The 24,613-nt window shown below is 41.2% G+C and overlaps 1 protein-coding gene across 3 annotated transcripts in view; it reads left to right on the forward strand.

Moving 5' to 3' along the window:
* Positions 1 to 21,059, forward strand: part of BRWD3 (bromodomain and WD repeat domain containing 3) — a 55,135-nt gene extending 34,076 nt beyond the window's left edge. For 2 of the 3 annotated variants that reach the window (XM_083797484.1, XM_083797486.1), the window contains 19 exons: positions 448 to 524; positions 1,528 to 1,705; positions 2,057 to 2,173; positions 2,385 to 2,492; positions 3,330 to 3,454; positions 3,683 to 3,765; positions 4,294 to 4,405; positions 4,788 to 4,849; positions 4,940 to 5,095; positions 5,777 to 5,897; positions 6,660 to 6,785; positions 6,876 to 6,957; positions 8,822 to 8,878; positions 9,417 to 9,557; positions 9,842 to 9,994; positions 11,901 to 12,064; positions 12,661 to 12,758; positions 13,261 to 13,419; positions 14,027 to 21,059. In XM_083797484.1, coding sequence (XP_083653610.1) covers positions 448 to 524; positions 1,528 to 1,705; positions 2,057 to 2,173; positions 2,385 to 2,492; positions 3,330 to 3,454; positions 3,683 to 3,765; positions 4,294 to 4,405; positions 4,788 to 4,849; positions 4,940 to 5,095; positions 5,777 to 5,897; positions 6,660 to 6,785; positions 6,876 to 6,957; positions 8,822 to 8,878; positions 9,417 to 9,557; positions 9,842 to 9,994; positions 11,901 to 12,064; positions 12,661 to 12,758; positions 13,261 to 13,419; positions 14,027 to 14,811 — 2,904 coding nt within the window. In that variant the 3' untranslated portion in view covers positions 14,812 to 21,059. The remainder of the gene's footprint in view (positions 1 to 447; positions 525 to 1,527; positions 1,706 to 2,056; positions 2,174 to 2,384; positions 2,493 to 3,329; positions 3,455 to 3,682; positions 3,766 to 4,293; positions 4,406 to 4,787; positions 4,850 to 4,939; positions 5,096 to 5,776; positions 5,898 to 6,659; positions 6,786 to 6,875; positions 6,958 to 8,821; positions 8,879 to 9,416; positions 9,558 to 9,841; positions 9,995 to 11,900; positions 12,065 to 12,660; positions 12,759 to 13,260; positions 13,420 to 14,026) is intronic. The other variant, XM_083797485.1, reaches the window with a different exon arrangement.
* The last annotated feature ends 3,554 nt before the right edge of the window (positions 21,060 to 24,613 follow it).

Below are 24,613 nucleotides of genomic sequence, written 5' to 3' on the forward strand. Positions count from 1 at the left end.
TTTTGGAAATCAGAAATGTTTTCAAGTAAATTTAATTGAGTTGCATTAAACCACTTACTTTTTTGGCCATTCACATGCAGTAGAGTTCATATTGTACATATATTCTAGGTCAGATTCAGTACTTTGATTTCATTTGCATCTGTAGGTTGTTGAAAGAGATCGTGTGTTGGTATTAAGCAATGATATCGTCAAGGGAAGAACTTGAAGCATACCAAATTAAATATAACTTGTTCTTGTTAGCGAAGCATGCAAATTAAAAAGAGACCGAACACTGTAATTTTCTAAATGCATTGAATGTACAGAATAGCTATAAAGCTTATTTGTATTTAAGGACTGGTTTGACTTTAAAGCTTTCCTCAAGTGAGACAAACTATGTAACTTGCTTGCAAATAAAAATGATAGATGTTAAGCTTTGACCCAAAATGAAACCTTTTGTTTTTAATACAGGAAGATGAGACGGTTGGCACAAGTGATGCATCTGTGGATGATCCTGTGGCAGCGTGGCAAAGTGAAAGCAGTTCCAGGTAGATTTAGTAGTCGTTTATTTGTTGTATTAGGTGATTATATAATTTAAGTAAGACATTTTATATTATGATACTATGACAGCAAGTTCAGGAAGAAGTGTTAATGACTGGCCTCATAAACATACAAATTTGTTACACCCTATGACAGATTGAACAAATTGCTTAGTACACTTAGGTAGTTTAAAATGGTAACCAACAACATTTGAGGTCTTAGGAACAGACAAATACTTCTATGTATTTGAGTGATTAAGTAATTTTGGAAGCTTTGGTAACAGTACTTAAATACAGCATGAAAAAGTCATACTTTTTGAAGACTGACTGTTTTCCACTCCTGCTTGAAGCATTTCCATTTTATTTTCCAAAATGAAGAATAATTTTGAAAGATCATTTTATGAAAAAGTCTTTTTTTTTTTTTTTTTTTTGCTAATAACTGCTTGAAAAATTGATGCCACTTAGTCATATCTAATAGAAATATTGATAGAAATTCATACATACCTTTTGTTCATGTTTTGGTAGGTCTTAATTTTTCTATTGTCAATATGTATTTGTGTACAAGTTCTACAGTCTCTTTTCTTAATGCTGTGCTTTTATGGATGCAAGGGACGTGAGCTAATGGAAATACTGTTTGTGTTATTTGGTTATTAAAGAAGTTAGAAATGTATTTTTAAGAATATCCTGCTTTACTGATTTTTTCATGCGTTCCATGCAGTTCAGTCAGTTCTTATAAAGTCTGTCTATGAGTTGGTGAGATATATAATATTAAAAATAGGTGTCAGCCATAATCCTAGTTTTACCAAGAATTTGCGAAAGATAAAATAACCTGCTGAAATAAAGAAATTACATAGCACTTAGGTATTCTTTAAATTCACAAGAGAATGAAATTTTGCCCTAATCCTGACGTCTGTTTCACATAACCAGAAAAGCAGGTTGAAGGATTGGTCCTTTCATTCCGTTGTGTGAAACTGAAGTGCTGTTTTTTCTTACAACTTTATATTATTTGCAGTGATTCATCAAGTGAATATTCAGACTGGACAGCAGATGCTGGAATTAATCTCCAACCTCCAAAGAGACAAACCAGGCAGGCAGCTCGGAAAATCTGTAGTAGTTCTGAGGATGAAAATATGAAGGGAACAAAAGGAGTGGAGCAAAAACGAAGGAAACTTAAGCAGCCTAGAAAAAAGGTTGGCATTTTTAATTTTCGAGGGTCTTTTTGACTTCATAAGTTCCCCCCTCCCCCCCCCCTTTTTTGGAAGTTCTCGTATTTTTCCTAATAATTGTTAAAGAAGACACATAGAATATTTCTATGGAAAGAAACAATCTCTTTATTTTTGATCTTTTTGATGTTCTGCTATATTAATAATGAACATTTCTCACCACCTGTGATTTAGCTGAGGTTTTTGGAAGGTTTACATTCCAGCACTTGCTTTGCCCTTATATCTAGTTATTTTAGTTTGTGGTGTATAATTAGTCATTTATATACTCTGCCATAGTAATGGCAGCTTGTACTCTAAATATAATGTAATATATTTTAGAAACCAAGCGGGCTGCTTTCGATGGAAGGTGAACCCAGTGAAGAATGGCTTGCCCCCCAGTGGATCTTGGATACTATACCCCGCCGCTCACCTTTTGTCCCACAAATGGGAGATGAGGTAATAATGACTGTAGCAATATTTAAATTCCCACCTTAGCTGATGAGCTTTTAAAATTATTATTATTATTTATTAGGACAATTAAATCTAACAGTACTTTCAGTGAATCATGCTCAAGATAGGCTGAATTGGGATTTTTTTTGCGGGGGCGGGGGGAACAGAACTATCACTAAAATAAAAAAGCTTATTTTTTATAATTTTTTTTTTTAAGATCATATACTTTAGGCAAGGCCATGAAGCTTATGTACGGGCAGTAAGGAAAGCAAAAATTTACAGTATTAACATGCAAAAACAACCATGGAACAAAATGGAACTCAGGGTGAGTTAAACGGATACTTCGAAGTGCTGAATGTCTTTGTAGGCATTATCTTACATCATGTTTTTTACAAAATAAGAGTATTCTAGATCGTTTGGGCACATGTTAGGTTTACAAAGTTCTGTTGTTCTGTTTGAATCACTGAGTCCCATAACGCTGAATGCACGGTGTTTCCCTGTTTTGTGCTTCTTTACTCAGATTCCGTATCAAGCATAGAGCAAATGTGTGCTAATATTCATATACATATATGCCAGTGGTTCTATTATTGAAAATAATTGCTTTACTGGAAATATACCCAGTTCCTAGTGCTAGATATTGAGTGATTCCAGCTGTAGTCTTCAAAGGCATCCGCAGAATGCCTTTCAAAGGAAAAGGAAATGTTATTTCATGTAGGATAGAGATCTTAACACCTGCTCATGCGGACAGGATGTGATTGTACAAGGCTGTTATTGAATTTCCACTTTAAAAGGAAGAGTTTCCTTTTAGTTCCCCGTATGTTGCTCTGCAAGGGTGAGAGGCTCTGGGTTTCCTCAGGCATAACCTTTGGTGCCGTTAGTGTGATTGAAAGCATAAAGTGGTGTGTTCCTTAGAATCTTCTTAAAAAGTTAAATAGGTTGTGGGTATCGTGTATGCAAACGTACCAAGGGAATAAGCATCATTTTCCTTTTTAAGGAGACGGATTTATTTTTAGTTTTGGGTAAAGAAAAATTTTACGGGTGAAATTACCTGGGCTGCAAAGTGGAAACAAATGTTTTTTATTTATAGGTTTGGTACTTTAACGTGCATGTTTCCATTGTTCGCATGTTAAAATAATACTGTTCCATGCTTGTCGATACATAGGAACAAGAATTTGTAAAGACTGTAGGAATCAAATACGAAGTTGGGCCTCCTACACTCTGTTGCTTGAAGCTTGCATTCCTAGATCCGATCACAGGCAAAATGACAGGAGAATCATTTTCCATAAAGTGAGTAACTGAAATTCTGATGATGTTCTTCAAGACATTTTCTTGTGGTTTAGCAGCTTCCCCCTTTTTCTTTTTTCTCTTTCAAGGCATGGTGATGGTGTTAATTCATCATTATGCCAAACCTGAAAAGAAAATGCATGAAATTTTATGTCTGGAGACTGTTTGTATTGTACTTGTGGAACTATGCTTGTGGGTAATAGAAGCAATTTTTTTTTCTGTTTCATGAAGATACCATGATATGCCAGATGTTATTGACTTCCTTGTGCTGCATCAGTTTTATAATGAAGCCAAAGAAAGGAACTGGCAAATAGGTAACTACTTTTTTTTTTTTTCTGTTTCATGTTTTGCAACATTTCTACAACTATTTAATAGGCTAAAATTTGATGGTTGTGGTTTGAGTTTGTGTGGACAGCATATATTTTAGACTTGCTGGAATGGGGAAGAGGTTCTTACAACAAATACTGACATTTAGTTATACAATTCTCTTTCAAACATTTATTTCTTAATGTAAAAGAATTTCATGATACTGCATTGTTTTACTTCATGCTAAAGATTATAGAAGATTATAATTATTTTGTAATCAACATAAGAATCTTATATTTATTACTCTCTGATACTCCTTTAATGCTGCTGCAGTCCGACTTTGCAGTCAGACTGTGTATTTGTGATTTGTGATGATACTTGTAAGATGATGTACATTGTATTCATAACATGATGCAAAAGCACTGCCACACGTTATCATGGTGATCACTGGAAACTTTATTTGATGTTTGCTACAAGTCCTACAGCAGAAAAAGCGAAATGAGAAATTTTGCTCAGTGCAGTCTTTTTCATTACAGGGGATAGATTTCGCAGTATAATAGACGACGCTTGGTGGTTTGGAACTGTGGAGAGTCAGCAGCCTTTCCAGGCGGAATATCCTGATAGTTCCTTCCAGTGCTACAGTGTTCAGTAAGTACTTACATAGCTGCAATGTTTCGGGCGTGTTGACATATTCAGGGTCTCCTAGGTGTTTACACACAACTTGAAAGCATACCTCGAGAACAAGGGTCCTTTTTTCCATTTAAAAATATAATAAGACTTTATTTATTTATTTATGACCTTATTCCTAAAACAACACCTTTAGCCTAAACAGCCGTACAGTGAATGCATAGAAGATAGAAGAGAAAAATGAGTTTGAATCCAGCTAGTGATATGTCTTTTTTTCTAATAGATGTGACCTTTTTGTTTTAAGACCCTTAGAGGAAAAATACGTATCATTATATTTAGCCAGATGAAAAAGTAAGTGTTCGAATTTATGTATTTGAATGGATTATATTTTTATTTTTAAAAGCTGGGACAACAATGAAAGAGAGAGGATGAGCCCATGGGACATGGAGCCAATTCCAGAAGGAAGTAAGTGTGTTTTGAATTCATGTCAATACATAAAGTAAATAGTATTGGATCACTGCTAGTACTTACCGTTGTTGAATTCTTCATATTTAGCTGCTTATCCAGAGGAGGTTGGTGCTGGAGTCCCTGTGACTCCAGATGAGCTGACAGCTCTTCTCTACAAACCCCAGGAAGGAGAATGGGGGGCCCATTCCAGAGATGAAGAATGTGAACGAGTAATTCGGGGGATTGAGCAACTTCTTTCCCTTGGTATGTTTGGAGAGAAAAGGTGGAAGTATTAAGAATATCGGCATGGTGGCACATGACTGAGGGGTAGATAGGGTGGAGTATTGGGAGGTTGTTGAAAATTACACAACTAAATAATTGAAAAGAGCCTTTTAAATTTCATGTGGTGCCCTTTTCAGTTGTGCTTTCCTGTTTCTGGGGCTTCACCTGTTCCTTTCAAGCTGATGGGGATTCTGGGTGGCTTGCATATAAATATACATGAGTAAAACAGAATTAATCTGCCAGAAAATCAACTGACAAATTCTTACCAACAAATACCTTGTAACTAGTTTCAGAATGTAGTTGTTTAATAGCACAGATGATCTAAATTCTGTCCCATACATAAGACACTTCTGCATTCTTAGTTTATGTTGCTTGTTGTAGTATTCCTGTTTTACATGCATAAGCCATGTTACTTTTCAGCAATACGGTTGGCTGCTGGCATGGAAGTCTCAGATGTGATACTTACACTTGAAAAAACATTTTTTGTTTAATTAACAGACGGTACAAGAGGTACAATCCTATTCATTGGGTAATGATGTATCCAGCCGTAGACCTGTATTGCTTTTGCTGAATTCTTAGAAAGGAAACACGGAAACTATTATAATTATAACTTTCGTTCTGGTATCATCTGAGGCATCTGAATTTTGGTCTTTTGTCTTTCAGACATTTCTAATCCCTTTGCTGTTCCAGTGGACCTTAGTGCCTATCCCATGTATTGCACTGTAGTTGCTTATCCAACGGACCTCACCACAATCAGGAGGAGACTTGAAAACAGGTTTTATAGGTTGGTTTGGTTTTTATGTGTTTGTAATGTATATTTTCTGTAGTCTGTTTGAGGAAAATGTTTAGCTGAATAACATGTAATGCCACTTAGGCAACATATTTCTTTGGTTAACCAAGAGCGTAAGGTGAGATTCTATTTGGCTTTGTACGAAACAAGTCTTGCAATATAATAAGGTCTTTTGTGCACATAATTAAGGCAAAAGCTGGTATATCTGGATCTGGAGGGTTGTGGTTTTTTTTTTTTTTTTTTTTTTTTTTGTTTAACATACAGAGTCTTAGTCCCTGGATGGCACTGTAGGCAGAGAGTGTTTGATTTGTATCTCTGCTGCCTTTGAACCAGATACTTCGGTTGTACTGTAGCTGTTAGACATGGGCTAAATAGTGCTGTAAACTGGAAGTTTCAGTTTTTCAGGTTAACTTGGGGATAAATAATATCTTTTCCTATCCTGCTCTTTTTTCCCTCTGGGGATCACTTTATCTGTAAGGCTTTCTTTGAGTGGGAAGAGCCAGCAGTTGTCTTCTATAGGTTTATTTTCTCTTCTTTCTATTCATTGCTGATTTGAAGAGGGACTTTTTTCCTCCACAAAGCTATGGCACACTGGGGTAGTAAGCAGTGTGTGGACAGAAACCACTTACCTCTGCCCCTGGCAACCTATTCCCCACGTACTTGGGTTACCTAATTCCTTTTTTTTACTTTTAAACTCAGAAGGCAAATAATGTACACTTTCTTCTCCATCCCTTCCTTTTTTTTTTTTTTTTTTAGGAGAATCTCTGCACTGATGTGGGAGGTACGCTACATTGAACATAATGCCAGGACTTTCAATGAGCCAGACAGTCCTATAGTCAAAGCAGCCAAAATCGTAACAGATGTCTTACTTCGCTTCATTGGGTAGGCACGGTTTTCTTACTTCATAGATCTGACATCTTGAGTCTCTGAGAAATTTGGTTATGTGTTTTGACTTTTGTTACTGCTCTGCAGGGATCAGAGTTGTACGGATATATTAGAAATATATAATAAGGTGAAAGCAGAAGACCTGAGCAGTACTGATGAAGAGGAGGAGGTAAGACCATTGAGTGTGACCATGAGAACTTGCCTTTTTAAATTCAGTACCCAGAAGAAGTTTGAGAAGTTTTTTGCTGAGTTTTTATTTTATGGGTAGTTGCTTTATATTTTTGAGATAAGCCTGTTTAGGCCATTTGATCGCTCACCTAGGGCAAAAAGCTCCCTTCAGTAGGTAGGAATGATTCTTGGAGCTTCCTGTCTTTAATCTTCTCTCAGTACGTGATATTTTGTTGTGTGAGGAAGTATTAGTAAGCGGGGGGAGTATGAGCTGGAGCTATTATTCAGTCTGATGAACTAGAAGGACGAGTTCTCTTGTTGTCAGGGAAGAAGCAGACCTGGTTTTCTTATGTAATTCTCTATCATTTTCCATTGGTTGTACAGAGGAGTGAAATAACAGGTAGAAAACAGGTTAGATATCACTTCCCCTTAACTTCTTCTCTCTCCTTATTCTTAATCCCCTTAAATATAGTTTGTAAAGACGTTGAAGTGTGATGTAGTTTCTGTTGCAAAGCAGTGATCTCTTATAACCCAAATTGCTTAGGTGTTTTTTATTGTTTTTTTTTTTTCAATGTTGCTTTCTAATACATGAACTAGTGTAAGATGTAGTTATGAGGTTTCTTTGCTCCTCCAATCTTCTGACATTTTCCATTATTGCAGTTTTGAAATACTAAAGTTAAGTCTGATGCTGGTCGAATACCGACATGCTTGTGACCAGTGCTATTACCTTGGATTTGTACTGAAACTTAAAATCTTGAGTATAATGCTTGGTGTCAGTGAGCAGTCCTTAGATGTTCCTGGATACTGTGCTGCACACTGACCACCAGATTTAGGATCAAGAGGAAACTTTAGCCTTAGCCAGACTGGCTGAAACCATTGATTTTTTTTTTTTTCTGGACTGGTAGGGAGCTTCACTGGGCAGTCGCTTGGAATGCGTAGTTATTAAATACCCTTATATGCAAAGGCATAATATCAGTGCCTCCGGTATCTTTAGCTCTTTCTGAGATGCATCGTTATGGTAGCTTTTGCATTTTACAGAAGTCTTAAATGTACTTCAGATGGTTTGCGATGGTTTAAGTGGCAGAGTAACTGCTGGCTCTGAAATAGGCCTGTATGGCTTGGTGTCTGGATTTTGGCAGCATAGGAATGGCATCGTCATGTTGGGATCCAGTGCATTTATCTTCTTTCCTGTTCTTTCTGATGTACTGTGTACTGTGAAGTAAGTTGTTTTCTTTTTTTTATTTTCTACTTATGCTTCCTTCTTCTTTGTTCTGTTATAAAACTTATCCTTTGTGTGGCCAAATGTAAGGAAATGTGTTTTAAAAGAAGAAACTACTGTGAGATTCCTCTGTAGGAGCTCTTAAGCAACTGATTCTCCCCTCAGAATAATTAATTTTTAATTAGTGGTAGAAAGTTGTGTACAAAGGAGTTGTTTCATTTCTGGATCCAGATTCTGAAAAGAATATTATATACGCTTAATGTAAGTCAGAGACTACCTGAAGTCTGAATAAACTCAGTACAGTTGCTCATGGCATGAACATTTAGGAAGAGGTATACAGCTGTGCATGACCGGGAATTAACTGATTCTCAAGGACTGAAAATAAGCCATTAATATTTCTCAGATGCTTGTATGTAATTTCTGTGGAAGCAAACTTAGAAAAGAGATGGAGCAGCTTATCTATCTTTTTTTTTCCCTGAAGTTATGTAAATTTGAGTTTGAAACTAGTTTCTGTTTTGCTCGAAATATTCTTTTAACTTGAGTAGTTTATAATTGTGCTTGCTGTTGTTGTTTTTAAGACTGTTTCCATTGCTGTGTGTGTATACAGGCATGCATGCGTGTGTGTAATCATTACCTTTTCCTTTAGGTGGCAGAAGTAGATGTAGATTCAGATGCTCCAGGAACTTCCTCTGGGAAAAGACGAGTGAGTAAATATTTCTGGTTGGTTTAGCTTATGAGACAGAGAGACTGGGTACTGAAACACTCATTTGGGTCTGGAACATGTTAAATTTGTCATAGCCTATAGTCTGCAGTGTTAACCATGTGAATTCAGTTGTGTATATGTGTAAGTGTTGGCAGACTAAGGATGCTGCTGTGCAGGTGAATTTAATTGCTGAAGAATCTTTTTGTTTGATTGATTTGAAAGATATCAAGAACAAATCTGATTTGCTGTCAAATTTGGGGGAAAACTGACAAAAATAGCTAGCCTGGATCTGAAATATTGCATACTTCATGTGGGTTTGAGTAATTATATATTACCAGAAAAGGCATATTTCTGCAGTTTGCATGCTGCATATCATTGTGCCTTCAGCTGTTTTAACCTTATTGCAGTTCTGTTTTTAGTTGTGGAAATCTGCTTCAAATCAGAACACTAGTAAATTTACACTAGTAAATTAATATGAACTTAAAGTGAAAAATCTGAATATTCTGAAAGATGATGAAATACATCTGTTTCCTTGCAGGTAAGACGACGAATAAAGAGACAGCCCACGAAAGCAAGTCCTGATGCTTGGAAAGAGCAATGCAAACAGTTGTTAAACTTGATTTATGAAAGAGAGGACTCTGAGCCATTTAGACAGCCGGTTGATCTCTTCTCCTATCCTGTGAGTACAACTTCTGTACTCACAATTTTAAAATCTAAAATTCATCCTTTGACAAAGTTCTGTGCTGGACATGTTTCTAACCTTCCCATTTCTGAGCTGGAATGGACCATGTTCAGTGCAATGATGTTTTCAGAGAATTATCTACAGTAACTCTCGAATCTCTGTCCTAGATGGAAATAATTAGTTAAGAGCTGCTGTTGTGGATGATATCATAGACGTTTTCATGATCAGCCTCAGGTGTTGTTATCATCAGTCTTTATTATTTTTTTTGCATGCTCTTACAGGATTATCGAGATATTGTTGACACTCCTATGGATTTCAGCACTGTGAAAGAAACCTTGGAAGCAGGAAACTACACTAGTCCGTTGGAATTTTACAAAGATATTCGCTTAATATTCTGCAACTCTAAAGCTTACACTCCCAATAAAAAGTCTCGAGTAAGTCGTACATTTTAATTTCTTCTTTATAAAGACCATGGCCCTGTGTATTAAATCAGATGCTTTAGTGGTAACAAAATCACATCTCCAAAAGACACCATCTAGCGTAGATAAGAATGTTGTTTAAAAAATTGCCTGTAATTTTTATGTAGAAATAGAAGCATTTATGAACTATTACGAATAAAATACATACCAATTGGGATTAGATTGCGCTGCCTTTACTTAGAGCTTAAATTTCACAGACACGTTAAATCCTATGTGTTATTATATGTGGCACCTAATATGGTGATACAAAATGTTTTATTCTAGCCACTGTCTATCAGCAGAAAGAGCAGAGTGTGGTGGGGAGAGCTTTCAGTGCAAGTATAAATGGCGCTAGATGGAGGCAATGGGAGGTAGCGCGGCATTTTTCATCTCGTGAGGAGCAGTACTCCTTGCTCACCAGCAGAATAATAGCTACTGTGCCCTGTGAAAGCAGGGTGATGACAGTAAGCTTGAAGTAGGGTGATGTTCTGGGAGAGGGGAGCTCCAGGTAAGTGTGAGCGGGTCTGAGAGAAAGCACAAAGCTGCTGTTACCAAAGGTGGGTTCAACTGTTCTGGTGTTGTATAAAGGACAAAAGGTGGGCTGGGGTAAGCTCTGAGGATGAAGACCAATAACTTTTGCTTGCTTTAACAGAGAGAAAGGTAGTAGAGCATTGCAAGAAGACAGGTGATTTGAGAGTGGGTTTTGTATGCCTGACATCCGAGTATACTTGGTAGTGAGTTATTTACTGCTGTGCGCTCCCTGGGAACTTCCCTGTGTATTTATAACTGAACAGCTGATGAGTCAACTCGCAAATTACTTTAATAGAGTGGCCCGTCAATATCCATTTGCTTAAATACTGCGAAGAGCCTCAGTGGGATGATCTTTGCGGGAGGGCTGGGGCACACAGCTGGGCCTTCTGCCACAGTGGGTTCATCTACTGCCAAATGATTGTCCGCATCCTGAGGTTTTCTAGCCTTGTTTACCACCTTTGCAACAACGTCCCAAATGGAGGCAAGAAGGGCAGAATACCACATACCAAAGCTAAAGAGTCATTGCTGCAACGTAAGGGTGAGGGAACAGGAATTAAGATGTATGCATGGAAAGAAAACCGTTATCAAAGAGGTTTTGTATTCAGAAGGACTGCAAGAAATGGGAAGAGGTCTAAGGTGGTGATAATGTCTTCTTGATCTTGATGGTGTTTACACAACTTCCTAAGACTGGATGCAGCAGAAGGGTATGGATGTGAGGAAGAAATTAAAAACTCTGTTTTATATATGCTGAGTTTAAACTATTAGTTTGTCATAAGCATAAAACATTTGAAGTAAAATCTTGAACAGAATAGTCCAAAATACAGAGAGAGCCATAAGTGCATTTGTGAATGAGGGTAGTCGGAAGTGAGGCCCAGAAAGAGGGCGAGGAAATGGCTTAAGGACATCTGGCTTCTAGAAAGTGGGACATTTCAGCTGTTGTCTCCGTGCAGCTCTATAGGGATGAGTGTAAGGACTCATCACTAGGGAATTATAGCAAAAAACAAAGATGAGTTGACAGTGAAGTTCAATTGTTCTTTCCCTTGGTACTTCAACTTAACTTGTGAAGTGCCTCCGTGCTTTGTGGAGATTAAAAAAGGAGGGATATTTCAGTAATCAAAATATCAATTTTCCTTTAACCTTGTAAATATTTTGTACTGTAAATAATTAACACACTTTCTGTCATAAGAATGAACATGCATTTTGAAAGGAAGTTATCTGTAAAGAGTTGAATGTCACCATGAATTTTTCTTCTGCACTACAAAGATTAAGTCTCTGCAGTTTTGTGATGGTTTTCTGCTGATCTTCCAGATAGCCAAGCTTTAATAATTGTGGCCATGCTTTCTCGTTCCAGATATACAGCATGACACTTCGACTATCTGCCTTATTTGAAAATCATATGAAAAATATCATCTCTGAGTACAAGTCAGCAATGCAATGTCAGAAGAGGAAAAGGCCACGGTACCGAAAACGGCTAAGAAGCAGTAGCAGTTCACCATCAACTAGCAGAGCATCTAGGTAACATAATGATAGTAAAATGTGCCATCGGTGTCATTTGAGATATGTCAAGACAGTGGTAGGCAGACCTTTGCAAATAAGCAGTCAGTTAATGGTATTGCTCATTTCCTGACACTGTTGCTCTTTTGGGTGGTAAATGTATGAGCTCAAATCCCATCAAAACTCACTTTGTAGTTTGGGCTTAATTCTGGTAAGTGAAAGGCTGTATAATTAGAAGTATTCCCTCCGGATAAAATGAAAAAGCAAGTTTCTTTTGCCTTTGTTTAGTAATGGCTGAAAAAGTGCTGTGTAACACTTTTCTGAATTCTGTATGATACGTTATCTGTGTAAACTGAGTAGTTCAGCTTTAAAAGGTGAGGTTAAAAGACCTCACATGCCTTGTTCTTGAAAACTCAAATGCCTTTATCAAACAAAATGATATTGTCACTGTTTTTAGTGTTACTACTTCAGTACAGGCACTGAGGAAACAGAAATCATTTGTGTTACAAGTCTGCTGCAAAAAAAAAAACACCAAGGCACTGCAGGGGAAAATGTTTTTGTGTTTGGGTCCTTCGGTACTAACAGTTTTATCTTTCTGGGATGTTTTGTGTCGTCAGTCCAAAAGGGAAACAGAAGCAAATGAAGATTCAACCTAAAACCAACCAGAATACCTCACTGCCTTTGACTAGGACTAGCTCTTCAGTTTCATCTCACGGTGAGGAGGAATTTTCTAATATGCATCCTTTCTTTTGTAGCAACTTCTCTGTGCAGAGTGACAAAAAAGCTGGTGCATATTTAATGTTCAGTTTAAATCTTATAAGACACATGCAAAACCTACTCGTTGAACAAGCAAGATCATGTAAATATGTGGTCTGTAGCTCCTGTTAACAGAACACGGCCCTCCATCTGTTGATAAGTTATTGGTAGGGTGCAGAAAATAGGGAAACTTGCTAAGAATTAACCTAATGGCAAGAGTCTGGAATTCCTGCACACGGGCTTCCCTCATACAGCAACTACAAATACGTTAAGTTTACTTTGGAATACACCCTGGATGAGTCTGTCTCTTCATGACTGGAGAGGCAACTTGGTGAAACTAACCTCCTGACTTTCAGGCCACTGACTCAGGTGATACCAAACCTCCCCAAAATGCCTTACATTTCAAAGTACAAATAGAGAACAAAAGATACTCTGTCGAGTTAGTGGTGTCCCATCTTAAGTTTCAGATACAACAGAGGAGCCTTTGGGTTCAGCCACCGGTGAAGAGTTGGAAGGTCAGCCATCCTCCTCGGGCTCAAATGCACAGAACCGAAGTGGAAATACCATCGATCCAGGGAAAAGTAGACCAATCAGAAGTAAATTGACACCAGTGAAACAAGGTGGGAAATAAGTATTCTGTTCTTTGGATGACTGGTTTCACTAGAAATGGAAGGTGCTGCTTCTGGCTGATTCTTATGTTTTTCTTGCCAGGGTCTAACGTTATACTATAGCCCCAAGCCACACTGAAACTGTTTGCCACAGATTCCACAGAAATTCCCTGGCCTTTTGACAACGCATGTTTGTTAGGAAATAAGCACTACTTGCAGTGTGTTATTTTAATGTGCATTTTTGGGTTTGAAGTAGATTTTGGAGGTGTTTGTCTTGACACGCGTGGTAGGATTTGTCTGGCTAAATGTTAGATGTCTGTGTCTAAGCAAATCACTCTGGTCTCCTGTTTTTGGATGGATTTGCATTGGACTATTAGTCAAGAGAGTCAAGCAGTCCATGCTTCAGGATAAGATGAACAGTGTTTACTTCTGTTCTGATAAATTTTCATCTTAGAGTAGCCATTTGCCTCCACAGAACATAAAGGTTGCCTCTGATGACTAGCTCAGAGTTGGATCGTCCCCAGAGCACATCACAAAGGCGTGAGGCGAATCCCACTTTTTGTGGCCCAGTTTGGTTCAGACGTGATGATGATAACTGGATTATTTTGTGTTTGCTTAGATCACTCTCCTGATGGACCACTTACAAATGGTGATGGCAGAGAACCTCGGACAGGAGTCAAGAGGAAGCTAGTAAGTGCATCAGAAGATGAGCATCTGGAAGAGGCAGACGAAGAGGAAAAGAAGAAAAGAGACTTGAAGGAAAAGTCTGGTTTATCTTCATCAGAAAGTGGGGAATCAGCATCCAGTTCAAGTTCTGAAAGCAGAAGTGGCTCTGATTCAGACTCTGAATCAACATCCAGAACAGATCAGGATTACATTGATGGAGACCATGACTACAGCAAAGTTGTGCAATCCAAAAAACCCAAGAGAAAAATCAAAAGAAAAGTCACCAGTGGGAAGAGGAATTGGCAGGGCAGAGGGACAGGGAGGAGGGGTAGGTGGGGGAGGTGGGGCAGATGGAGTAGAGGGGGAAGAGGTGGAAGAGGTGGACGAGGTTGTGGCAGAGGAAGAGGTGGTGGCAGGGGAGGAAGAAGAGGCCGGGGAGGCAGAGGAGCCTCGCGAGGAGCCACCAGAGCGAAACGTGCCCGAATTACAGATGATGAATTTGAAAATCTGTTTGGAGGACAATTTGGTGAGAACGTGTTTGGAGGCCGATTCAGTAGGCCGCCTCGAATCAAAACAAGGAATGAGGGCAGGAGAACTGTCCTGTATAACGACGATTCTGATAATGACAATTTTGTGCACACCGAGGATCCTTTGAACCTTGGTACTTCCAGGTCAGGCAGGGTGCGGAAAATGACAGAAAAAGCCAGGGTCAGCCATCTCATGGGATGGAATTATTGACAGATGAAAAACTTTGGAACAATTTTAAAAGAACTTCAATGGCCTTCTACTGCAGGGATTTTACCAGAAAATCTACCAAGCAAGTTGTGCGGGGACTCCACTCATGTCTCACAGTGGTGCTTTTCCATTATGTCAATTTGCGTTTGTTTTAAAACTTCAGATCGCCACACTTCATTGGTCAAAACAAGCCTTATTCATTAGGCCTTAAATTACAGAAATTCTTCCCCACACACTACGAGTTCATCGCATTAAAGAGGCTTCCAGCTTCTCAATAAGAACATGATATTTTAAATCATGATTATGACTTCTCTCCCTTGTTTTGTTTTTGTATTATAGAAATAGCACCTTCTTACAGAGTTTTTATGTGGTTTCTGCCATAAATCCTTATACACAGTAATAATTATAACTTTTGCACAATACACCAATCCTAAAGGCAGCTATAAAATGTTTACAGTTTCTATATTGTAAGAAGGATCTGGATTATTTTAATCTTCCCAGGCCAAACAGTCATGAATTGTGCTGAACTGAAGTATGTCTATACTACAGTTACGGGGGTCCTGATGTGCTTTCTATCGGTTCTTTATTCGTGTAAAAAGTGACAAAGGGTTGGTGCCTTGTAAATATGTAGCAAACCTTTGATGTGGTGTGTCCTATGTGTGCATTAACTTTATTAAAAAGAGAATACTTGAGAAGTATGAATATCTAGACAAAAGGTGCCAAATGCAAAAGTTACTTGCATCTATTTTCTTTTTGTCCTCTCATATTTTTATAGTATTAATAGAGATTGTGCAGCTAAGGGGTGACTTCAACATTTGAAAGGTTCCTCCTCTTCAAAGCATAACGTGATTTTTAATAGTAGCTTGGCTACCTCTATTTACAACTACTGGAAACTTAAAAGAAAATAGATGCTATTATTCAGTATGTGTTGAAGAAGAGGCAAGCAGGAGCGTAGAGGGATGGAATTGCTCGCTGAGTTGTACAGTAACTATATCTCCATTATATCGACACAATGAAAACAAATCCAAGCAATGATCAGAGTTTTCAGAAGCGTGATGTTTTCAGCAGGTGGTAGTTTGTGCAGATAGGCCAACTGGCTCCCACGCAGTTCTGCCGCGACTTGCTCGGTGCAAATCTGTGTTTAGTTTAATTTGTCCCTTGGAGCTGATGGGGAAGCTGAACTGAGCTCTGTGCCTCTGGTGGCTAGCGGTCCCGATAACTTTCTGTTCTCGTCCTCCAGACAGACTCTTGTGTCTCAAGCTTCCAGAAGAGAATTGTTGTTGCACTGTACTTGTTATACTGAAAACTGCGAACTTGAAAACAGAACTCATTTTGGTAGTGATAGTACAGTTTGTGACAGTGCGAGGGAAGTTGGTAGTGTCTTTCCCCAGCGAAAGGCAGCAGCCTCAGTGAGCAGGAACAGGGGATTTGTCGTGGGGTGAGCTGGAGCTGGGCAGCCTCTTTGCTTAGTAGGGTCTGGTTGAAATATATATGGGACTTCGGTTTTCTCGTGTTGTTTAAAATAATCTGACAGTTCCAGCTTGGTTATGAGAGTACGTTGGTTTACACAGAGAGAACAAACGAAAAAAAAAGAGGTTAGAAATTTTTAGTGGAGTTTTTCAAGATTTCTTTTTTTTAAATTTTCATCCAGTATCCTTAAGTTCATCTGTGCACGGCTTGGTCAATAATTCTGGAAAACCTCAGGCAGCAAAGAGTGACCCATGTATATTCTCAGATGCAGAAGGAATTTAATTTTTGACTTTCTATATTAAGCACTAGCTATTTTATCTCGCTTTCCAAAAATTCTACTTAGATGCAAAATGACTTGAAAAAAAAATGCAAAGGTTTAGTTTTGTGATGGAGGAGAGTATATCCTAAATTGCTCAGAGCATTAATATGAGTTTATGGTACAGTAGAAGAATCACACTTTTTTAATAACTGTTTTGAATCAGCCATAATCCATTTCTGGACTTAATTCAGTTGTGTTTTGATGGAAATATAGCGCAGAGGCTCTCCTAGTTCTGTATTGGGCTTTAAAATATAAACACCCGTCCTATCATCTCTCTCTCATATATATATAATATATATATATATACATACATATATATTTATAAAAAAAAATGTGTTATTTCTTTGATTGGTCCTCCTACATATGGTAACCAGGAATAGCATGTATGCATCAGCTCATAGTCAGAATCATACCCATTTTAGATCAGTCCTCTTGAGCTAACGTAAACACTATGGTTTCTGTTCTAAAGCCTGAAAATCTTGAAATGCAAAAGAAATGCTTTTCATATATTTCTGACTGGCCGAAGATCCACTTACTTATTTATTTTGTGTAAGGGTTGGGGGGAGATAAACACGCGGATTCCAGAGAAATCCTTTTATAATTTGTGTATTTTAGCAGCAATTAGAATAATATTAAATATGTTCTCAAATGTATCTTTTCTATGTAATGAAGTACTGTGAAGATAACAGTGAAGCATCACTTTACTGTGGCGTAAGTATTAATCATATGTGTTACATGATTAAGAGCTAGACAGCAGGGTGTGCTAGAACAACAGAACTATTGCTTATTGTAGAAGAAAATGTGTTTTTTGTTTTTTTTTTTGTGCATGAAAACCTTTTTATAAGCATGAAAAACTAACTTGTTTTTAGCTATGTTCTTTTCACTTGGTTTGGTACCTGGGTTCTTTCTCCGAGTTGGGCAGTTGATTTCTCACGGCCTCGGTCTGTGGCAGAACGATAACTCTGTAGTAACTCGGGCGCTTTCTCTCAAACCCCAGATCCTGCTAGGAGCCGCTTACGGTTGCAGAAAGCCTGATCCCAGCCCAGCGGGCGCATCGGAAGCAGTAAGCCGATGTAAGCCGTGCGCTGGCACGGTCCCCGACCCCAAAGCCGCGTGCTCGTGACCTCGCTGAGGCGCCAGCAGGCCGCAGCCTCTCCTTGCACCTTTACCGAAAGACTCCCCGGCTGGGCCTCGGAAAAGGGTTTGAAGGTCTGGGGATTCGTCAGCTCCCCGAGGCTGGCGAGGTGCGTGGGCAGGCCATGGCTTCCTTCCTGCCCTAGGAGTAGTTGTTGGGCGCCAGCGCTTCGAGGTTTCTGCTAACCCTGAAACCTCGCGTGGGCCTTCCTGCGAGCATCGGGGTCCTGGGGGCCTTTGGAGGCACCCTGGAAAACGGGGCTTCTGCCCCCAGGGGTACCCGCGGCACGCTGCCGGCCCCTGCTTCATCTCCTGAGGAGATGGGGCTGAAAACCCCGCGTGCCTCCTTGTTCTCAGCTGTCTCCTGCCCCCAAGTCTGCTCTCTCTGTAGCACTCCCGTTTCTCCTGGACCAGGGCATCCATGACCAAGCTCGTTTTGCGGTTCCGCTGTGCCGTCGCATCAGTTTGGCCCACGCTTGGCCCGCCTTTAGCTTTCTGTCATCCTTTGGTTTCCTGTTGGCCTGTTCCACCCCCGTTCTCTAGCCTCCTGTTCCTGCCCCGCAGTTTACCTGTGAGACTCTTGGCATTTGATGATACCTTGATGAACTTTGTTTCAGCTAAACTGTTAGGGTGTAAGACTTAATTCGTTGCCTGTTGTTTGTCAAGGAGCTGAACTGTCCCGTGACTTGCCACATCTTCTATGTCTGCCTTACCTTGTTCTTAGCCCCCTTCCCCAGCGGCTGGAGGTGGATTAATTACAAAGGAAAGTTTGTGCTCTTGCTTCTCGGCCACCCCTCGCCCCGATGGGGCACTGTGCCCACCGTGCCATGTCTACTGAATTATTACTCTTTTTTTTTTTTTCCCCTTTGCTGCATGAATTTAATGTCAAATTTGCAAAAGTCGTGGGCTTCCTGCCTCCCGGGGTATCTCTGTTGGAACTGCCCGTGGAGCTTCTCCGTTGGTGCTTGTGCTGGGGTTGGGTCTGTGCCGTTTTATCGCTCCTTTGTCCTTGTTTTCTTCAAGCCGTGTCGTAGCTGTTGTGTGCGCGCTCCGCGTTCCCGGTGCCACATCCCTCTTCTCTCTCATCTTTTTTGCCACCGTTATCCCACCCGTACTCCCCTCGGAAGCTCCCTGGGGCAGCGGTGGCCTCAGGGACAGCTTCCCGAGGTTCTCCGTCACCTCCCCAGCACTTCGTAATGCGCTTCTTGGCCAGGTTCCCCAGCCACCCGGGGTGGATGTGCCGAGTGCTGTGGGAGGAAGCTGTCCTCTTTTCCTAGCTCTTCTTCTATCTCATCCCAAGTAGGAATGCCTTCTTCGCTTTCAAACTTCCGTTCCTTAACTGCAGATCACCAGTTGGAGTAAAGAGAGAGCCTGGTGGGCTCAATGTAGCATCGAAAATCTTGGGTTGCTCCTCCTAGTAACAGAAGCTGGCATAGACATAAGCAGAGGCCACCCCCGTCAACTCCCCCCTGCAGGTGAACAAGCTAAATGTAGTCATTAAGAAATAACAACTTGCGGAATGATTTTTGGTTGCCTAAAATCTTGTATCCTTTGCGTATTTTGATTCTCCCTGACCGTGTTTTTAGATGCACAGCTCAGGTGCTTCTGCGTGCGGGCTGCCGGGTTCACAGAGCACTGAAAAGAGCCGACATTGGGCGCGTAGTAAAAATCGTTCTGGAGTAATTTATAAAATATGGAAAAAGGAACTAAAATGTATTGCTTTTGTCAGTGTTGGAGGCTCTGCTGACCTCAGAAAGCAAGATAACCTTGGCAGGCGTTTAAGATGCTGCTCCTAGATGGCTCTGAGTGTCTCTGACAACCGTTCAAAATCACACAGTACTAACAGGAGAAAATAAGTTTAAATCACTAATTCCTGATAAGGACCCAAGATTGCTGTTCTGTCTTTAACCTGGGTGGTCAAGGACAGGGAAAACCAAATTGCTGCAGGCGTCGGGATGTCTTGTCAGCCCTGACTGGGGTGTCCTGCTGCCGCTGGTCTGTGTCAGTTCAGTGTTTTAGAAACGCATTTGTGAGTTTACATTTCTTGATTTTTTTTTTTTAAATCATCATGCAAAGATTTATAAAATGCTAATTATTTACACGATAGACTGAAGGGGCAGTTAACAATCCAAGGCTAAATCTCTATTTAGTATTGTAGGGAGCTGTCATTGTGTTCTTTCAAGTATGTATTATAGAAAATTACTGCGCATGTGCGATAGATAATTTTCAATATTAGTATATCAGAGGTGTACACATTTGAAAAAAAAACAAAGACAAAAAAAACTCCTTTATGTACAGTAAGTAACAGCCTGCAAAACTTAGTCTGAAAGTTGTCTTTTTTAGTATTAGAAATGCAAAGACCTGTTGGAAGCTTGTACATTTTTACTGTGTCATGTTCAGCCCACAGCAAACGTACACAACTGTGCTCTGAGTCCCTGAAAACGTTCCGGTGGAATTGCTGTCACAGCCTTAACTCTAGTGTTATAAAAATGGTGCTTAAATACATTTATGTGCATGGATGTGGGTACCTGACCAGGGTTTGTGCGAATTTCAAGTAAAACTAGCTGCGCTTATAACACTCCCGGCAAAGAACGGCGGCCGCATGTGTGAATTTACAGTGAATTTACAGTGAATTTACAGCCTGTGGCTGTCCGGCAAATGTTTGAGCTCGTGGGCAACCAAGAGCGCTTTGGGTTCTTGGAGTGCTTTTTGGGCCCGGCCACCCTGCTGGCTGCGGGGGTCTGGCAGCTGGGGGGGCTTGGGCTTCCTCGCCCCGCCGGGAAACCCGAAGGCGCCGATCCTCTTCTTCAAACGGCCTCCTGAGAGAGTGGGGGCTGCCCAGATCCGCCCCGAGCCCCCGGGCTGGTCCGCGTGTTCTCCGTAGCGATACTGACATAGAGCTCCTCGTTCCTCCCCGAGTCCTTAGAGCAGACGTCATTTAGAAATAGTTGGTGTTGGAGCAGTGACATTCACGTGATTTAGGCTCTACGGTTCATGCTCTGGATGATTTAAAATACTCCAAAAATGCACAAAGCTATTAGAATTATGTACTTTATTGGTTTATTTTTTTTTTTTTCAGGTGATATTTATGCCCATATCTTCACATCCGCTATCTCAGGTCCCTTTAAATGAATACTTCAGGGATTTTGATGCCACTCGTTGGCAGACCAAATGTAATATTTATATGCAATGAGCTGTTAGTTTTTGTATTGTACAAATGTAAATTTGTAAAGATTTTTTTCTAGAGTTTTTTTGAAGTCACTTATGTAATCTAGGATGTTTCATTTTCCAGCTGTGGGATTGTCTTAATAAAAAAGATAAACTCTTACTTTGGTTTTGCATTGCTTACTCAGGGGTTTAGAATTAAAAAGACAAAATAAAAAGAACAATCGGCTTTCAACACGAAAGTACTTTTTGTTTTAGCTGGATAATTCCACACTTACAAACAAGGACACCTGTGTGAGCTGGATACACTGGGAGAATTTCTGGAAATTTGGCTTGCCGAGGCCTTGGGGCTAGGAAAGGAGGAGCTGGGAGGTGACAGGGACGCGGCAGAGCTCGAGGGGGACGGGATGGAGACCCCCAGTGGGGTGGCCGCGGGCTGTCTGCTGGCATTCTGGTGCCAGCAGGGCCCAAGGGGGGCCTGGGCTGCCCATGGAGGAGTCCCCCGGAGCATCTCGCTGTTTTACTCCTGGTTTAATCACAGTTTTATACGCTTAGAGCCGCAATGCGTTAATTCCTTTGCACCGTGGGAAAAATCCAATACTGTGATACGGAACCGCGCTGTTTTCCCTCCGCTGCTGAAGAGAGATGGACAGATACTGCCCAAGGAGATTTTAAGCAAACGCCGTTTCTGGTTTCAGCGGAGCTTGTTCCTGCTGGGCGTGGATGCCCCATCGGTCGTTGTGCTGTGGTTTTGTGCTCTGCTGCCACTGGGCTCCAGGAAAATACTTAGATCTCTCTTTGCAGTGATGGGAAGATGGATTTTTGACTCCTCTGACTTTTATTTTATTTTATTTTATTATTATTTTATTTTATTATTATTTTATTATTATTTTACTTTATTTTTCCCCAGAGCCGATGCTGCGTGCTTGCTGAGCTCCCCAATGCAATCCAGTCATTGCCTGCTGCGAAGTCCGAGCAGGAGCATTTTACTTTACTCTCATTTTCTGCTGCGTTGAACATTTCCCTTCATTTTTTGTGTCAATCTTGGCATGCGAAGCATGCTCTTTTTTTATTGTTTTCTTGAAGGAGGTTGTGGTACGCATACATATTTTCATAATTTTTAAGGACTCCTGTGCTCGGCGGGCAAGGTGTGGGGCTCAGCAGAGCCGGGTCCTTCATCCTTCCCTGCCCTTTCGCTTCCAAACAGGAGGCTTCAAAGGTTGGATATTTCTGCATTTAAACCTGGCCTGGTGCAAAAGGGAAGAGAAGTTAGGGGTGAAGGCGACCTGCGGCTGGCCCTGGTCTCCGGCAGCGAGAGCAGCAGGCTGGGGCTTCCCGTGCCCTTCCACACCAGGCTAGAGTAACCGGGTAGTGAAATAACTTTTTTCCTCGCCGTTTCACACTCAGCTCAGCCTTAAAAGGGCTACTTTTAAAAACATTTGCCCAATCTTTTATGCAGAGCCTGGCAGACGGAATAACTGGGGTGAAGAATAGCAAGAACGGAGGAGCAGGGAAGATAAACAGGCTTGATAGCGCAGCTTGTGCTGAAACGGGAACATGCAGGCATTTTTTCCAAAAGAAGCAATTAACACTTTTTAAATAGCTATATTATGCAGTCAAAAAAAATAAAAATGCTGTGTTTACTGCAGTTGGGAATGTATTAGGTTTATTCACTGTAACAAAATGGGTTTTGTTTAAGACAGGGAACTGATAAAAGACTCTAAAACCAAACTTCTGATGAAAGTTCCTGAATGTATGAATCCGAGTGAAGAAGGAAAACAGATTTGTTAGCACGGACAGCAGCTATTAGCAAGCTCGCTACGTAAATGCTCTCTGATTCTTAAAGATATTAGTTATTAGGAGTGTTTTGTGATTTCAGGGACAAGAGACTTCTTGTTTGCACCAAAGTTTCCCTAGTTCTTGTTGCGGCATCTTCAGGGCAGCTGGGATCCACTCGGTTCTGCTCCTGCCTTGCCCCCAGCACCCCGAATCCCAGCACCCCCCCGTAGGTGCCCCTTACCTCCCCTCTTCTTCTTCCCGTCCTCCCTCACCGTGCCCTGCTTTACTTTTGCTTGCAATCAATTTCTTTCCCGATCATCTCTCTTCCAAATTCTTTTCCCCAAAAACTACGCTTGTTTTTCCATCGCTAAAGGAAATTCTGCCGCGGATACAAAGAAAGGTGCAAAAGCACCGCAGTGTGCTGCGCCTCCCGGTGGGGGTGGGATTGGGTCCACTCCAACCGTGGGCAGAGCACAAAGACCTGCGAGGACAGAGGCGGGTGGCTGCTGGAGAAACTCAGGTGCAAGCTGGCCACAGAGGGGGCCTCGAGATGTTTCCTCTCTTTTTGCCCCGTTTTCCTGCGTTTTAACCGCGCCTACTTAAAGTTTAAAAAAATGTAAATGGCGAATGCAGCAGATGTGCATCAATACCCCGCGCGAGAGAGAACTACGGGATTTTTCCCTTTTGTCTCAGGGCTGCTGAAAAAGCGCTGGAGGAAGATGTTGAAATGGGCGCCCCATATAGATACCGCCGCACGAGAAAGCATGCCCGCTCCCTTGTGCTGCCACATAATAGAGTTAAAAAGAAATAAGTCTGATTTCCATACTGACTCACTGCTCGCACTTTGTTTAGCGACTGTTGAATCCCATTTCGCTTCAGCTGGTTGCGAGGCAGTGACAGGTGCAGAATCTCCTCTTTTTGTTCTCACGGCAGATGCAAGCAGGGGAGAGAGCGATGTGTTTCTAGCCCATAAAGCATCAATAGAATAACGTTAAATTAAGACTAAAACGTTTCTGATGAATGAAAGCAGAAGCATAAATTTCCAGGAAGAAAATATGTTCTACAAGAAACCCAAGTTTTCAAACTTGCAAAATGGGGGTTTGTTTTAACACCAGACGTTTATAATTTATTTTAATGTTCTTGTAGCTCGAGTGGCAACAGCACCGCAAGTGGGGAAGGGGCAGGTTCCCTTCTGGGGCCGTTCCTGCCCCTCTATCCCCCGACCTGGGCAGCGGGGTGGCAGGGACACGGCGTGTGCATTTTGGAGGAGCAGGAGGAGGATGCTCCTCTGCCAGCACGGCTGTATGAGGTTCACTCCCAGCAATGCTGCAGATCCCTTCCCAAACCCAAGGGCTTCAGCACGCCTAGCGCACGGAGAGGGGGCAGGTGCGGACCCAGCACGTTGGCCACGGCCCGTATGCTCCTCACCATAGCCCCCTCTTCCACATGCCAGCACCACAAGGTGCCTGGGCAGGAGCTGGTTTTCTCCCTCCAAGAACGTTCCTGAGGTCTTGGCGTGTCCCTGGCCTACATCAGAAAGTTCAAAAAATTCGGTTTCTTTCAAGGGTTTTCCTCATAACGTGGTATCTCATGTGTATGCCGTTCCTAAACGGGGGGAGGGTAGCGTTGGGTTTGGTTTTGCTTTTTTCTTTAAATGGCTAACTCGCATTTAGGAAAGGCTAAAATAAAGGGAGTAGTTTCACTTGAGTTTGACCACTTCGCTGCTTTTTCAGCTGGGGGCATGCAGCAGGGGCAGGAGCGGCCGTGTTAGAGGCGAGTTCTGCTCCGGGCTCCGACGGGACCCCCTCTCATCCAGCACCAGCCCTCCGTGGAGGCAATCAAGATGAGACCGGGAACGTCCCCTTCCACCAACAAAATCCCTGAGAAAACAGAAACTGGAGCAACTTCAGCGTGTCACGGAGCGGCGAGAGGAGGCAC

This window comes from Anser anser, assembly GCF_964211835.1.
Source record: "Anser anser genome assembly, chromosome: 13".
Classification (NCBI taxonomy): Eukaryota; Metazoa; Chordata; class Aves; order Anseriformes; family Anatidae; genus Anser; species Anser anser.